Raw genomic sequence first — 14,709 nt, forward strand, 5'->3', positions numbered from 1 at the left:
AGATTTATGCCCTGTCCTCTGTAGCTACACAGGTTCAAAAACACAGTCAACATTTTTAATTTCTGTCACACTTTATCTTTGCTTCGTTTGCATGAGAAAGAGTGCGTTTTTTGTTGTATAAACCATTCTGAATCTCCAGGAATGTGTACTATTCATGAATATAAAGATTAACCCTGTATCTGCCAGTGTTTGTCTACTGCAGGGGTTCCAAGTCACTGCATTTCTGACTAATTTTACCATTCTCTTGCCTAGTGTTTCTGTTTATCACAATTTAAGCATGCACATTCTCATCACTAGCTCACTTTTACACATTTGTTTCTCTACTTCTTATTCCTCACTTTGATTTCCGGATTGGTGCCGACTTTTTCATGAATAAATAAATATATTTACTTGACTCCTCATTCTTGCTCCTCTACATTAAAATACATACAATACATAACACACAATACATATAAACAATACTGACAGACTGGCTGGCCACACAAATCATCATCTATGCTCCTTGAGGCTCTCTGCCAATGGTCATCGTGGCTCTCTATCCCTAATAATGACTCCTTAGGAGTGTGAGCTGTTCCCTTTAACAGAACAATCTGTTCGTAGCCTACGTCATCCCGCTTGGGACTCTGGAACAGCTCCTTCTAGACATCCATTGATGTAGGATTATGGGCTTTAAACTAACTGTGATGCTCCTCTTCTCACAGTCCTGATTAACTTGATGCTCCTCATCTCAAGTCAATTACTTAATAACTTGATGCTCATTGTCTCAAGTTAATTACCCCAAACCCCTGTTACTCTCCTAAACTACTAAACTGCACTTTAAACCATTGATTACCTTTAATTTATAAAAATGACCCCCCCAAAATAATTAAATAATTTTTCTAAAAGACCCTGCCAAAATAATTAAATATTTTTTGTAAATGACACCCCAAAAATAATTACATTATTTTTCTAAAAGACCCCTAAAAATAATTTAATAATTCATTAATGTTTAAAATTATTAAATAATACACATTTATTTACTCTCTTCCTCCTTACCTCAGGCTCCCCATACATGCCCCAATCCATAGGCACTAAAGCGCCCTATACCCTGTTTTGCTGTGAGTTCTGCAAGCCCCCTCCTAGCAATTATGCACGGGCACTCTGCTGCTTGCCCCCCCCCCCATCCTCACCAAGTCTAGGTCTCCTCTCCCAGCCCTGTCAGCACAGAACTTATGTCTGGATCCATGACCCTGGAGAGAAGGGTAGTCTTCATCTCATTGCCCCTCATTTCAGGGTCCCATCTGGTGTGTCAAGTGAAGAGATGGGCCCAATGCCCTCTCTGGGCATTTGGCACTTTTGGATCAGGGAAGGCATGCTGAAGACCAGGCAGGTAGACATCAAGACACTCAGGCTGAATTTCAAAGACATCTTTTATTCTTCTCAGGAGACATCAGACAGCATATAGAGGAACAATCAGCAACTCCCAACCCTCTCCTAACTTCATTGCCTTTTACACATTTTCAAAGCTGGTGTAATTTAATCATTAATACAAAACATTCTGATTGGCTTTGGCAATTTAAGGACAACTCCTTCTTCAGTCCAGGGTTGGTTGCCTTAACTGCTACTGAGCAAGTCCCTATGTCATACCTACACAAGCAAACTAATTTGTTTTGTCCTGACATTTATCATATCCTTTGATGTCTAGAGAAAGACCAATCTTGGCAAACTTCTCAAGGTCTTTTTGGCAGGCAGCAGCATGTCTTCCTGTCACAGGAGTCTAAGTTTGTGCATCAGCTGTGTGCACTGCCTGCGAACCCAACTGTTGCTAGCTAACCAGCTGCCTGTAGTAATTGCTACCTTCCCTTGAACACTACATGATGGCCCCCGGCTCATCAAATGTCAAAATTACTGCCAAGAAGTCCAGGCAGTATGTTCTCTCCTACTGAACTTTCAATGAACTGTTTATGAGGGAAGTATTGCATTATTTCAGTATGACTTGCAGAATTCCACCATTTTGTGTTTTCAGTATCCATCTTAGAATTTGCTTGACCTCGTCCCAACCAAAAAGGCTGACCAATCTATTTTTAATCAGAACTTATTCCCTGTTCAGTGTTAAGCCTAGATTTTTGGTAATTGTGATAAATGTATGCTATCTGACATGCCCTTTGCTGCACGAGGCATTCTGACCCCAAAAATGTATGTTGCCCTACAATGTACTTGTTCGACCTTTTAAGCACTATAATTTGGATTTTCGCAATACTGGAGTTATTGATGAACCTCGACACGTTATCTGCATTCAGTTTGAGAGGGGTGGGGTCTACCTCCTATACATTCAGTTTGATGGGGGATGGGGGCTACCTTCTGTACATAGGTGCTGCCATCATGAACATGTATGGGCATACCCACTGTGAAAGTGTTTTTATACTGACATATGTTGTGAGCAAAGGCATAATGGAAATGCGTTGGGAAATTCTCCTTTGCACTGGTGGTGAAATGCATCTATTGGATTTTTGGATTTGCATTACCCTACAAAACCAATTGCAAACTGCCTTGCATTTTATCCAATTTTTCATAGAAAATATGCTGTATAATGCACCATGTTAACCTATTATTCAAAAGTATTTCTCGGGGTGGGGTCCCTCTCCCCAACCACCCTCAACCCCTTGAACCACCTTTGGTTGGGTCGGGCTCCCTTGTTATGCTCTAGCATATTTGTGGAAAATGTTTACACCACTCCAATATGTTTACGCAGCTACACCAGCCGCTAATGGATGAGTGACAGCTGGATGAATAGGTATGAATGTGTGCGTGCAATGCTGAGGTCAAGGAGAGGGGCATTAACGTTTTGTTACATGTTTTACTGGTATTTTTGGCAAAGCCAACTTGTGGAGGTTTATAGCACAATGGGGCAGCCATGCCGAACATTTTCTTTCTTTAGCATGGCATTGTATACTCACATAAGTGGTAAGGCCTATATGATGTGTTTGCTTACATGGGGAAGGTGTGGGCAATTGTGCAGTCAGCAAGTAAATGTCTTCTTAGCTAGCATTTAGGGTCAGACTGGGGCATAAATATCTCGGGCACCAATGAAAAAGTGGCCCACAGTTGCAAATTGCATGGCTCGCAGGGGCCCCCACATTTTGTGTTACAGCACTGAGCAGCAACAGAAATTTTGTCAGAAACATCTAGGAGAGTGCCTTTCATTTGGAAAATAATTAACATTTACAATAATTAACATAAATACGTGGTAATGAAAATTAATTTCTGCGTGTGATATTGCCTGATTTGTTGTCTACAAAGGTATTTAAATTGCAATCATTTTGGGATGTTGAAAGGGCAGTGTAGTGTAGGGCGAGAGACCTGTTTATCACTGCTACTGGGTGAGACCAGGTATTGTATTATCACACAAGAGTGTACGTACAGGACACAGCGACGCACGACCTTTTTTCTGTTCACTGGCAATTGACGGCGGCTTCTAGTTAAAAAGAAAAGCGACTTCCGCGCTGGCCTTTTTGCAACGAAAATAATTCGTAAATCGTTATATGCAACCGTTAAATGCAGAAAATGTAGGAAAGATTTGGCTTTTTGACTGAAACTATTGTTCTTTGTACTTAAATTTGTATAATTCAATACAAATATGTGATATGTGCTACACCGAATTTTCAGATGTATTTCTGCTATATAAAAAAAAGAGTAAGCTATGTTCACAAATCGATAACCTCATACATTGCTAAGCGCTGTGGTGACACATAATGTCCGGTAGGTTCTTTGCTTCCCTGGTTTTGCAATGATCCTTGGGGTATGATGCAAGGGGCGCCAATCTTTCAAGATGGCGCTACTATTGGTCCTATTTTAGCCCTCTGTCAGTAAAGCTGCCTTGTCTTGTTTACGGGCCCCGTGTACCTCTATGAGTCGTCTGCCGTCTGCTGGGACAGTGACGCTGTGCCGCTGCGTGTTTTGTCGGAGTTGATGGCCGCTGCTGCTCACTGGTTTTGAGGGAGCTGCACAGTTGAGCCGCAGAGAGCACCGGGCGTGTCAGTTACTCATTTCGCGCGGAAGGCCCCCGTCCAGACCCCTGCCTGCCCTGCACAGCCATGAAGGAGGACAAGGAGAACACCAAACCCCGGGAGCGAAGAATGGAGCCGCGGGGCGAGGACACGGATCGGCAGGACAAGATGAAGGAGAAGAAGGAGGTCTTCAGCAAGGTGCGCAGTACAGTATATACCACCGAGTGGTGCCAGCTCGCAGGCCAAGTAGATAGGTGCTGGCACCCTGTAGCACGTCAAGGCCGTGTTATTCCGGCCATTTATAACAAACGCAGCAGCGCCAGTTGCTTTTGGGGGGGAGTCAACGTGAATAACGCGCCGCTGTCAGAAGTTAGAAATACTGACCCCAGCGATCATGCACACGAAACTGTCGTAGTTGTTAAGTGACTGCGTGGCGGGTGTGTAGCTTTCTTTTATATCCACGAATGCCTTCTTCTGTTCTGGCCCGTTCAAATCGTCTCAAAGGAAGAGATTATCTGGAAGCGGTGGGAGGAAGACCTTTTAATAAAACGAAGATTTGTTACCTGCTCAACTTTATGATGCGATGCCTTTCGGGTCGATGTTGAAGCAACTTCTTAATCACGGATCCACATAAGCATGTTAGATGATGGCACATGCTGCATAGCTCTCAACCATTTATGTCGCAAAAGCGGGTGAAAACACCCGGTTTTACTTTTGGCGGGTGAGAGGCCCATTGAAATGAATGGGCGTGCATGAGGTTTGGCGGCTGAGTCCGCTGTTTACAAGGCGGGTGATACCCGCCAAAAGCGTGTGAGTTGGGAGCTATGCGTGACAGGACGAGGAGCCTGGTGTTTTTAATGGTGCCTCACACCCGGATAATGTAGTTGTATGGGATAAACGTGTACACTTTTTATACTGCACACCTTAACCTTGAACATTGCTGGTGATGAGTATTTGTGGTACTTCAATAATGGAAATAGGCTTTGGATCACCTTTGGTGCCTCCTCAATAATTATTAGTTAAAACCCCCTCCCAGATGTTCCAGCGGGGGATGCCGGATTTGTTTATAATCACTTTACTTTATGTCGTTTTCATCCACACAGGATGATTTGTTGTTGCAAATTCAACTTTCTTTGCCAGGATGTCACTGAAATCAGGAAAAAACTGTAAACAAACCCCCGATCTGTCAACTTTGTTTAGTCTGGAAGCACTCGATCGCATATGTGCGAGCCTTTCTTTCTGGTCCCGTTTAATTCGGACATTTGCAATTAGCATAATGATATCACGGAATTAAAACGCATACTCTTAGACTCTGTGAGATCACGTCATATATTAGTCAGAGAAGATGCTTTAAATCATGATAGATTCTGCAGGACAACTTCTGAAGAGAAGTTAAACCAATCACCGTTTGAAAATGACATCCATATTTCACTGTATTTTTGTATAAACAAATGTCATAGCTATGTGCCAACTGACCGTAAGCATTTATTATAGAACATACAAATATATTTCCTCCCCCCCTTGGATCTGTGGTTCACTACCCTCCCACTCTGATGCTGATTCCTTAGCATGCAATGCCACATCAGATGATACTTCATTGATATGATATGATATGGCATTTGTAACGCGCCTATACACAAGTGTTTCAAGGCGCGACGAGGCAGGGAGGGGGGAACAGGGGGAAGACAGACAACGATCCTACTAGGCCAGGTGTCATTCAGATCGCGCAGGGGTAGGGGGAAGGGAAGAAGTGCAAGCGGGGGAGGGGGGAAGTGTAAGGGGGAGAGGGGGAAGTGCAAGGGGGGGAGGGAGAAGTGCAGTACAAGGTAAGTAGAATAAAATAAATAATAAATAAGGAGGGCCAGCTGGTGGCAAGTGCAAGGTAAGTGCAGGTAAGTGCTGGGAAGGGGGGGCTGGAGGGATACAGAGACAGTCCCGCAGTGCAGGGGTTGCCAGGGAGGCAGTGCAAGTGGAGAGTGGCTGGGCCCAGGGTCGGGGAGAGTGGCCCAGTTGCAGATTCAGTGCAGTTTCAGCGAAGAATTAGCAGAGGAGAGGGAGAGAGAAAGCAGAAGCAAAGAGGAAGGTTTTGAGGTGCTTCCTGAACCGGAGATGGTTCTCCTCAAGTTTCAGGGAGGCAGGAAGGCTGTTCCAGAGGGAGGCCCCTGCCGCGGAGAGAGACCTACCCCCAGCACGTTGCTTCGAGAAGCGGCTGACCCTGAGGGAGTTGGAGACGGATGAGCAAAGGGATCGGGAAGGAAGATATTTAGGAAGAGAGAGTTGAAGGTATTTAGGCCCCAGGCCCCAGAAGGCCTTGTGGACAATGCAGAGGGTTTTGAACTTTATCCTCGCAGCCACTGGGAGCCAGTGTAGAGATTTCAGTCCTGGAGAGATACGCTCCCTGGGCTTGAGGGAGTTTGGTGGTTATTTAAACTCAATGCACAGGGAGAAGAGGGATTTTTGGCAAAAGAGGAAACAAAGAGCTCGATCTGGAAATAGACGGGACATTTTCTTGAATGGGCCTTTTCCCACATTGGATTGAATGCAAAGGCTGATTATAAAAAAACATTCTGAGAGATTTCGGGAGTAGGTGGCTCCTCCTTTCAGTCTGTGCAATATAGCGGTACTGCCTGTACCGCGTCAGTGGCCCAACCTGCCCTGTGCCTTTTTGAAAAGCAAACCAAATTTGAGTACTGTGACCCTAGACTATTTACACAAACGTCTCAATTAATTAAATCCCAGATAACACACATGTTTTCCGCAACCTTTTTTTCAAGCTATGTCACCGAATGTGGGTCTCGTACTGTGAATGAACATTTTGTGAAAGTACATTTAAAATAGATTGTCCTAGAACCCACAAATGTGCAGGGCAGTACTTGTTTCTACCAGTAACCAATTATAATTGAATTCCTTGGTTTTTCACAGGATCAAATGATATCTGGCTTTACAAGAAATTGTCAAGTCAGTTCATTTTGATGAGTCATGTTGTGCAGAAATAGGATTCTGCCTTAAGTGGACTCCTAACTTGTTAATTCTTCTTCGATTCCAATTTGCTAAGCCAATGCTTGTACGTGAATGCTAGGGCTGGGCGATGTGGACCAAAACTCATAGCTTGATATTTTTCTGCGGAATGGTGATCTACGAACTATATTTTGATATTGTGTGTGGGTTAAATGCTCATTTGTAAGCTGCCAACTACGTGTTAGATGTCACAAACCCCTTTATTTATAAGATATTGGACCTCGTAACGAGTTTGGTGGTATCTGGGCAGTAAATCCTCCCAGATACCACCAAACTGTTGTACTGTTAACGCCACCTGGTCCAGCGTTATTACCGCTGAATTACAAGTGGCGGCAATGGTTGTAAATCCCCATTCCATGGAGTTTTTGGGGACACCATGGGGGGATTTGCCGGTATTACCGGCACCAGTAACACCAGTGATTTTTAAACTTGTAGTTGGCTGGTGTGGCAATGTTCCAGTGAACATTATTACTGTACCGGCCAACTTGTAATCGGGCCCATTGATTGAAATAAAGTGCAAATGCAGGGTTCATCTTCCGGTTTGAGAATACATAAAGCTTTGTAAATATCAAACGGTAAATACAAAATTGCAAATGTGTGTGTTTGATGTTAAAGATACTGTCTCATCCTATATCGATTTTGAAAATATATCAATAGACCTCCAAAACTCAATCTATCGGCCAGCCGTAATACAAGCTACTACCTGGTAGTGTGTTCCATATATTGCAATATCAAAAAAACCTGAGTCATTGCCCAAAGTCTTGTCCATGGTGCTGATCGAAAAACTATTTTATCAAAGCAACTTGCTACTTCAGGTCTCTCAAAATCATTAAAATCCGGCTAGACCTGCAACTTGAGTAACTACTCGACCTCAGAGAAATTAACCTGATCCATAAACATATGGTGTAGTATTTTTTTTATATTGAAAAACATGGTGACACATGAATATTCTCCTCCTGCACATGTTGGAAAACAATTTCCTATAGACCGCAGAGAGCAAAAGATTTCCCACCTGTGGTGTTCCATAAGCTGAGGGTAATATGAGTGTTTTAATGCATTTGAGTGAAGGGCGTGGCGTTTTCAATAGTTTTTGTGGGTTCGAATTTGGGTTATAATTAGACTAAAAGTTAGGATTAATTTGGGGATATCATAAATAGTACCCTACACAATGGACCATCAGCCATGGCCCAGGATAGGGTTAATATTTGGACTTGTTAAGCAAAAGAAGCAATAAATAGTGCATGATGTTACCAGAAAGAATGCGAGTGGCTGCAAACTGATGTAGAATTATGTCAGTAACAGTGCAATAATTTATTTAGCCCATTCTTTTGTTCGTTTTATTCCACATCTGGCGTGCAAAAGGAGCTACTGGCTGCTGCCTATTGTTGGCAAAATATACACTTGTGACAATGTATGAGCAGGGCCAATTATGAGCATGAATGAGACGTTTGTCGTCTTCAAGTTATCTAAACTTGAAGAGCAACAATTTGCATATACATATATATTGAAGGTGAACATTTGCTAACTTACCTGCCTCTCTCCAGCCGAGCGGCTGCATGCATTGTTGCACAAACAGCCAGGGATATCACAGGCATGAGGCTCCATTAATGCTGCCCCTCTACCTAGCACCTCACTGATGATCTGTCCTGTCAGTAATTAGCAGACATATGGACTTTTTTTTGTAGTCTGTTGACATTGCATTGTCCTTACCACTTTATCATATTTCTTATGTTCTCTCCAAGGAGCAGTCGTTCCAGTGGAAGCTCAGTTGGCCTTCGCTGTAGGTCTTCGTTCCCCACAATTAATCTTTAGTGGCCTGTCCGGTGCTTGCTGCTGAAGCCATTGAGCTTGGAGTATAGCAAGCAGAGATTATCACACTGCCTCACTCGGGGGCCTAGTGGGTACTGTCTTGACTGTTGCTAACAGTTGTGTTTAGCAATCCCCCCATGGACACATCCTGCCTCACCACCCAGGCCCCTTCCTGAGCATCAGCCTCTTCCGGCTCCATGCCTCACCATCAGAAGGTAATTTACAACTCTTATGGTCAGTAGGTACATCTGTCTAACCCCTCGCAATACTTTGCTTCCTGAACACCAGCATTTGGGTTACCACATTGGCCACACTATTTGGTTCAAGCTTATAAACTAAAATGATAGCAAATCGTTTGTCTAATTATCAATGCTATTACGAAATAGTTACAAAATATAATTCATCCCATGTAGATTTCGCAAGCACTGCACTTTTAATAAAACCTATTTCAAAATTACTGTGTGTGAGATATCGGAAACTTATTATCTCTTTCATGCTAGATATAATAGGTTGCTGGTACAAATGTATAAGTGTACAATATAATTATATTCATATTTCCGGTATTATAGGACCGTTACCTCTCAGTTATGTTATTTAAAACAGAGAATCAAGTACTTAGTTTCGCATATCCATAGCTTTTTGAAAATTCCATTGTTGTCTAGGCTGGTCATTCACATTTTTTTTATATGAATTGTGTACATTAAAATGAACATATTAGTGAGACAACAGGAGGCAGATCTCATTTCCTTTCTGTAGACAAGCTGCCTTTTATTAATTTGAAGTATTCTTGGTGACCTTCCCACCATTTAAAGCTAGGGGCTACCGTTTTTATTGCCTTCATTATTTCAAATAAAACCAAATATTTCATTTAAAACAGCCTGCTTCTTGTCCCAGAATGCTGAGTGAATTGTTGAATTGGGGGTGTCAGATCAGGGATATTGTTAAATTCGGGGGGAAGCTGATCGGGGATATTTCTCCAAAATGAATCCATCACTAGAAAAGTGGATATTTTCCATAGGTAAATGTAACTAAAGATGGGTGCGCAACTTGCAGAATTTACAATGTCACTGATGTCAACACATAAAGGCATTTGGTCTGGGTCCAACATTTTCACTCTGCACTAGCCATTGGCTAGTGATATTTGACTCTTGCTGAATAAGAAACGGTATGCTGTGTGTAAGTGACTTTGTTATGACTGGCTAGTACCTTGCAACCTGAATTACCCACCCCTAGATTCTGTATCGCGTTTTTACTAAAGATTACAGAAATATGTAAAGTTGCCCGATTGTGCGGAAGGTATTACATAGTCTTCTGAATAACATCACAAAGATTAAATGTGTTTTTTTTTTTTTTTTTTTTTTTTTTTTTTAAATATGACAGATACAGGCACATTGCATTGTGTTTTTTGAGGAGTTGTGGTTAGCTATTAGAAGTGAGAACTATGATCCAGATAGGCTTCTTATTTGATAATATATTGATTGTGATTTATGATCGAATATTCAATGTAAAGATGTCCCAAGACACAATAATTTGTTTAAAAATGGCAGAGGATTATGCACAGTCCAGTTATTTTCTGCATTATGGGCAGTGGGCGAACATGGGCGAGGTGAAGGTAAGAGGAAGAGGATGTAAGGACTAGGTGCTACAAACACAAGGGGCAGGAGGGTACAAATGTTTTGTGACGGGAAGTGTGCATGCTAATCCTGTTACGTGGGCCATAGTTCAGAAAAAAGGGTAGCAGTAGCGTTGTCCTAAATTGGTGTGATAATTGGATTGTGTTTCCAAGGCAGATTTCAGAGTATAGTAATGTACAGTCATCCATAGTGAGAAAATGTACCTGGATCTCCGTATATAGGCTGTGTTCATTATACTGTGAAAGGTGGACGTGTAACAGACAGGGAAGGTGATTATTCGGGCAATAAATGCACAGGTCTTAAAAGTTTCCCCTTGGATATTTTCAAACATATACAACTATTATGGACTCCATTGCTTTTAATGCACTATGTACAAATGGTGTTTTCTCATAGGTCTGCAAGGTGGGGACAATGGTGGCAATTTATAAGTTGGAGCAAAAGTGGTCTGCAGTGGTTGCAGCAAGACCCTTTCTCTGTATTACTTTGTGCGGAGTGCAACGGAGCACATTTAGTTTTTTTTTTTTTTTTTTACAACGTGCTGGAGGATTAAAGGACTTATCTCTTTAAAGATACACAGAGGGACGACGTCAGCAAGGCGAAGGCAGACTCCACCTTAAAACCGCCTTCTGGCGCACAGCACTCGTGGATGTGTGAGTGAAAGAGGTCTGCGGCTGGTCTGAGGCCTGCGACTGGTGGGGCCGCTGCCTGTGTGGTGATTTCTGCAAACAACTGCTTATAACTTGGATAAGCTTGCCGCATGGCTTATTCTGAGAAGTGGTTCCTTTATGGCGCTAACATCTCCTCTTAATATCTGTTTGTTAAAGAAACTACTGTGGATGATAGTGAGAACTGTGCCGAGCTGCGGACTGCTCCAGGTTCGTTCTGCAGGGGTACATGGGGCTGTTAAAAACGCCCAGGGAAGGGGCGGTATGGAAAGGGGGATCAAGGTTTCCAAAACTCCCTTGTGCTGGTAACTCGGCTGGTGGGTGTGTGCCTCGGGTGGCAGACGGTGGCCTGGTGATACATGCACGGCTAAATTCTGTGGATCGGCCAATCAATTGTGGATCAGTTGATATTTTAAATAAGGACTTCGTCTCAGATATGTCAATATTGGGCATGGTTGTGTCCTATGAGCTTGCTAAGAGGGTCTGCCTTTCTCTGGACTTAAGACCATACTTATCACTAATTCACAATGAGCGCGAGGAAGTGATTTTCCATCAGACTCTTTAAAATCACACTGTAGCATCCTTGCCGCTGCTACATACAAGAACCAATCCCCGGTCTAGCCTCCCCGATTTTTGGGTCTCACGACAGTTTGTCTGCTCGCCAATTCATTTGTCTGCAGGTGTAGACTTATCCTTTGGGGATGCAGAATACTCGCCAGGCCAGGAGCTAAGATATGGGATCGGGCCATCTACTAATGTTAGCCCGGACCAGCCGGCAGATGGGGAGCAGGTGGTAGATGCCTTCTCTTTTCCTATCCTGTCCCGCATACTGAACTCTATGGGTGTGGGTTACAACCACTTAGTCTTTTAAGTATGTGAACTAAGTACTATTTCCAGGGCAAACTTTGTTTTTTGGAAGGTTTTATCTCGACCCTGGGAAAACAGCTGCCTGCTAGTTGTAACCTAGGGGTGCAGCAGGGAGTTGTAGGCTTCAGGAACTCTTGAGAACACTGACCACCCATTTCAGGAAAGTGCTGAGGTTGTTTTAGTGGGTTAGGTTCCACAGTCTAGAGGGGGGCTAATTCAGACTCCACTTTTAGGTGGCCGATGGTTATGGAGGAGGTGGCGGGACACCCTTCCTTCTCCTCCCAGAAAGAGAAAAATTAAAAGCAAACATTTGGTTGCCCCTATCAGTCTGGGAGAGGATTCTTCAGCAGCTGCATGTCTACAGTGGGTGTTTTCCATTTAGGGCCCTCTGGTGACACCCTTGATCGTGAATCTCTGGTTCTGAAACAGGCAGAAAAATGTATTAACCTGTCTACATTGGGTGACGTTCTTCAGTGTGTATCTTTGGTAGTGAAACAGGCAAAAAAATCTAAAAGTATAAAATCAAGTTGTTTGAGGAAAACCTGTGGCTCCAGGAAATTCCTATGTTCTCTGGCAACAAAAATTGCATCCGCTATTAAGAGAAGCCCAGACTTTGGTCTCGATCCCACCCCCGCTGGCTCACATTAAGAATGTTCAAGAACTTGATGTGGTACCGGCTCAAGGTTCAACAATGGCTCCTCCAAGTTGATCCAAAGAAAAGAACTTAATTGGCCATGAGGCAAGGCTCGATTTTTTTTTTTTTTCCCCGTTTCTGTTACAGCCAGGGCCTGTGAGGCTATCTGCACCAACTGGGGGGCCCAATACCTCTTTCCAGGAATCGTCCACATTGAACAATAGTGTGGAACACGATGACCTCTCCCTTGATGCATCAGATTTGCTTTAGGAGGGTATGACCTGGGCGGAGATGTTGGCTCACCCCCTTACAATACACAAACAAGTTATACCTGTAAAGAAAATATCCAAGGTGGCGTCTCCTGTGACTAAAGGGGTGTCATCTGGCCTTTCATCTGCAGCTTATACGCAAGGGTGTAGCTCTGCTAAGTAGGACAAGTCTCAGGATGGTGTATTTGGTTTACTAAGTCACATTCAGGGAGACGTTGAATTAGATTTCACAGTTTTTCCCGAAGTGTTATTCGAAACAATGTTCGACCTTCATAAGAAGTGTGTGGTCCCCGAGTCTATAAATCACTTGCTGAGTCTTCAAGAGTGAGGTTTTCGTAGAGAAAAAAGAAAATTTTGACGTTGACAAAAGCTTGGTGAAAACCCTCGGGGCGGAGGTCAATCCGAACGGCAGGACCCGAAACTGAAAGTGCGATTCGCCAACCGCGAACCTGAGGTACTTCTTGTGCTTGGGATGGATCGGCACATGGAAGTAAGCATCCTTGAGGTCGAGAGACACCAACCAGTCCTGAAGTTGAAGGGCCTGGAGGACTTGAGAAAGTCACCATCTTGAACTTGTCCTTCCTGAGGAGTTTGTTCAAACCGCGCAAGTCCATGATGGGTCTCAATCCCCCGTCTTTCTTCGAAATCAAAAAATAAGGGGAATACCATCCCTTGTTCCTCTCCGCTACAGGCACCGGTTCTATGGCGCCTTTCTCGAGCAGGGCTTGAATTTCCCGCGCAAGGAGCGGATCCGGACACTTCAAAGAGAGGTTCCCTGGTGGATTGTCGTGAGGCCTCTGCCGAAAAGGAAGACAGTAGCCGTGGGTTATGATCTCCAGAACCCACACATCCGAAGTAATGGCTTGCCACTCTACAAGATGCTGCGCCAGCCTTCCCCCAACCGGCGAACCATGGGACCTGGCCTCATGACTGAGTGGTAGCGGCTGTGGCGTTGCCTGAGGGCAAAGAGGCAACTGCCCGAGCGGCCTTGGCACCTCGAGTACCTTTGTTTCCACCTCTGAAAAAACAGAACAACTCTTTCGGCGTCTCACAGACACCAGCAAGCATTCGTGACACACGGTAAAAGGGATGATGCTGTCTATGTCCCTCCCATACCCTTGATCTCATAGAGACAAGCCAAAATCAAGGTCCTGAAGAAGATGATCAATTAAACTCATCGAAACCGGTCGACCATTTTTTTTTAACTAAGGATACCCCAAAAACCAACCTGGGATACCCTGTGAACAACATTATATAACTTTACTCTATGGACGAAATTCATTGCTTCCTTTTTTTAATTTTTTTTTTCTTTTTTCTCTACGAAAACCTCACTCTTGAAGACTCAGCAAGTGATTTATAGACTCGGGGACCACACACTTCTTACGAAGGTCGAATAAAAAGGAAAAAATAGTTCCTCATTGAAATGTGACCCCAAGTTCTTATGGTATTTGGTTTACTGACATTGGAACAGTTGACTGGGTTTTATATCCCTGTTTACTTAAACGGGTCTAATGTTTTGGAGATCTTTGCTAACGTTCCCGCATTGAGGATAACTTCTTCAACTGTTATTGTGTTTGTGGACCTTTCGAGGAGAGGGTGGATGTAGTTGGCCTGCATATCCGGTCTAAATCTATATTTGATTTATTGATGGGCTAGGTTGCCGCTCTGGGCTTTGGTTTACATCATAAACTTCACTGTTGAGGGAACTTTGGGGAGAGGGGCGAACGGCCCGGTGCAAGGTGTGGCAGTGAAGAAGGTACTTATCTGTTGTGGTTCAAAGATCCTTTTTGTGGAGGACTGTAATACGGGCTAGGAGTCTAATTGGTT

The 14,709-nt window shown here is 43.6% G+C and overlaps 1 protein-coding gene across 5 annotated transcripts in view; it reads left to right on the forward strand.

The window, feature by feature from the left end:
* The first annotated feature begins 3,858 nt into the window (after positions 1-3,858).
* Positions 3,859-14,709, forward strand: part of UPF3B (UPF3B regulator of nonsense mediated mRNA decay) — a 747,911-nt gene continuing 737,060 nt past the window's right edge. For 4 of the 5 annotated variants that reach the window (XM_069612693.1, XM_069612694.1, XM_069612696.1 and 1 more), the window contains exon 1: positions 3,930-4,184. In XM_069612693.1, the coding sequence (XP_069468794.1) occupies positions 4,074-4,184 (111 nt within the window). In that variant the 5' untranslated portion in view covers positions 3,930-4,073. Of the gene's footprint in view, positions 4,185-14,709 lie in introns of all 5 variants that reach the window. The other variant, XM_069612697.1, reaches the window with a different exon arrangement.

The sequence above is a fragment of the Ambystoma mexicanum genome, chromosome 5p, assembly GCF_040938575.1.
Source record: "Ambystoma mexicanum isolate Mex_15411 chromosome 5p, UKY_AmexF1_1, whole genome shotgun sequence".
In the NCBI taxonomy this organism is placed as follows: Eukaryota; Metazoa; Chordata; class Amphibia; order Caudata; family Ambystomatidae; genus Ambystoma; species Ambystoma mexicanum.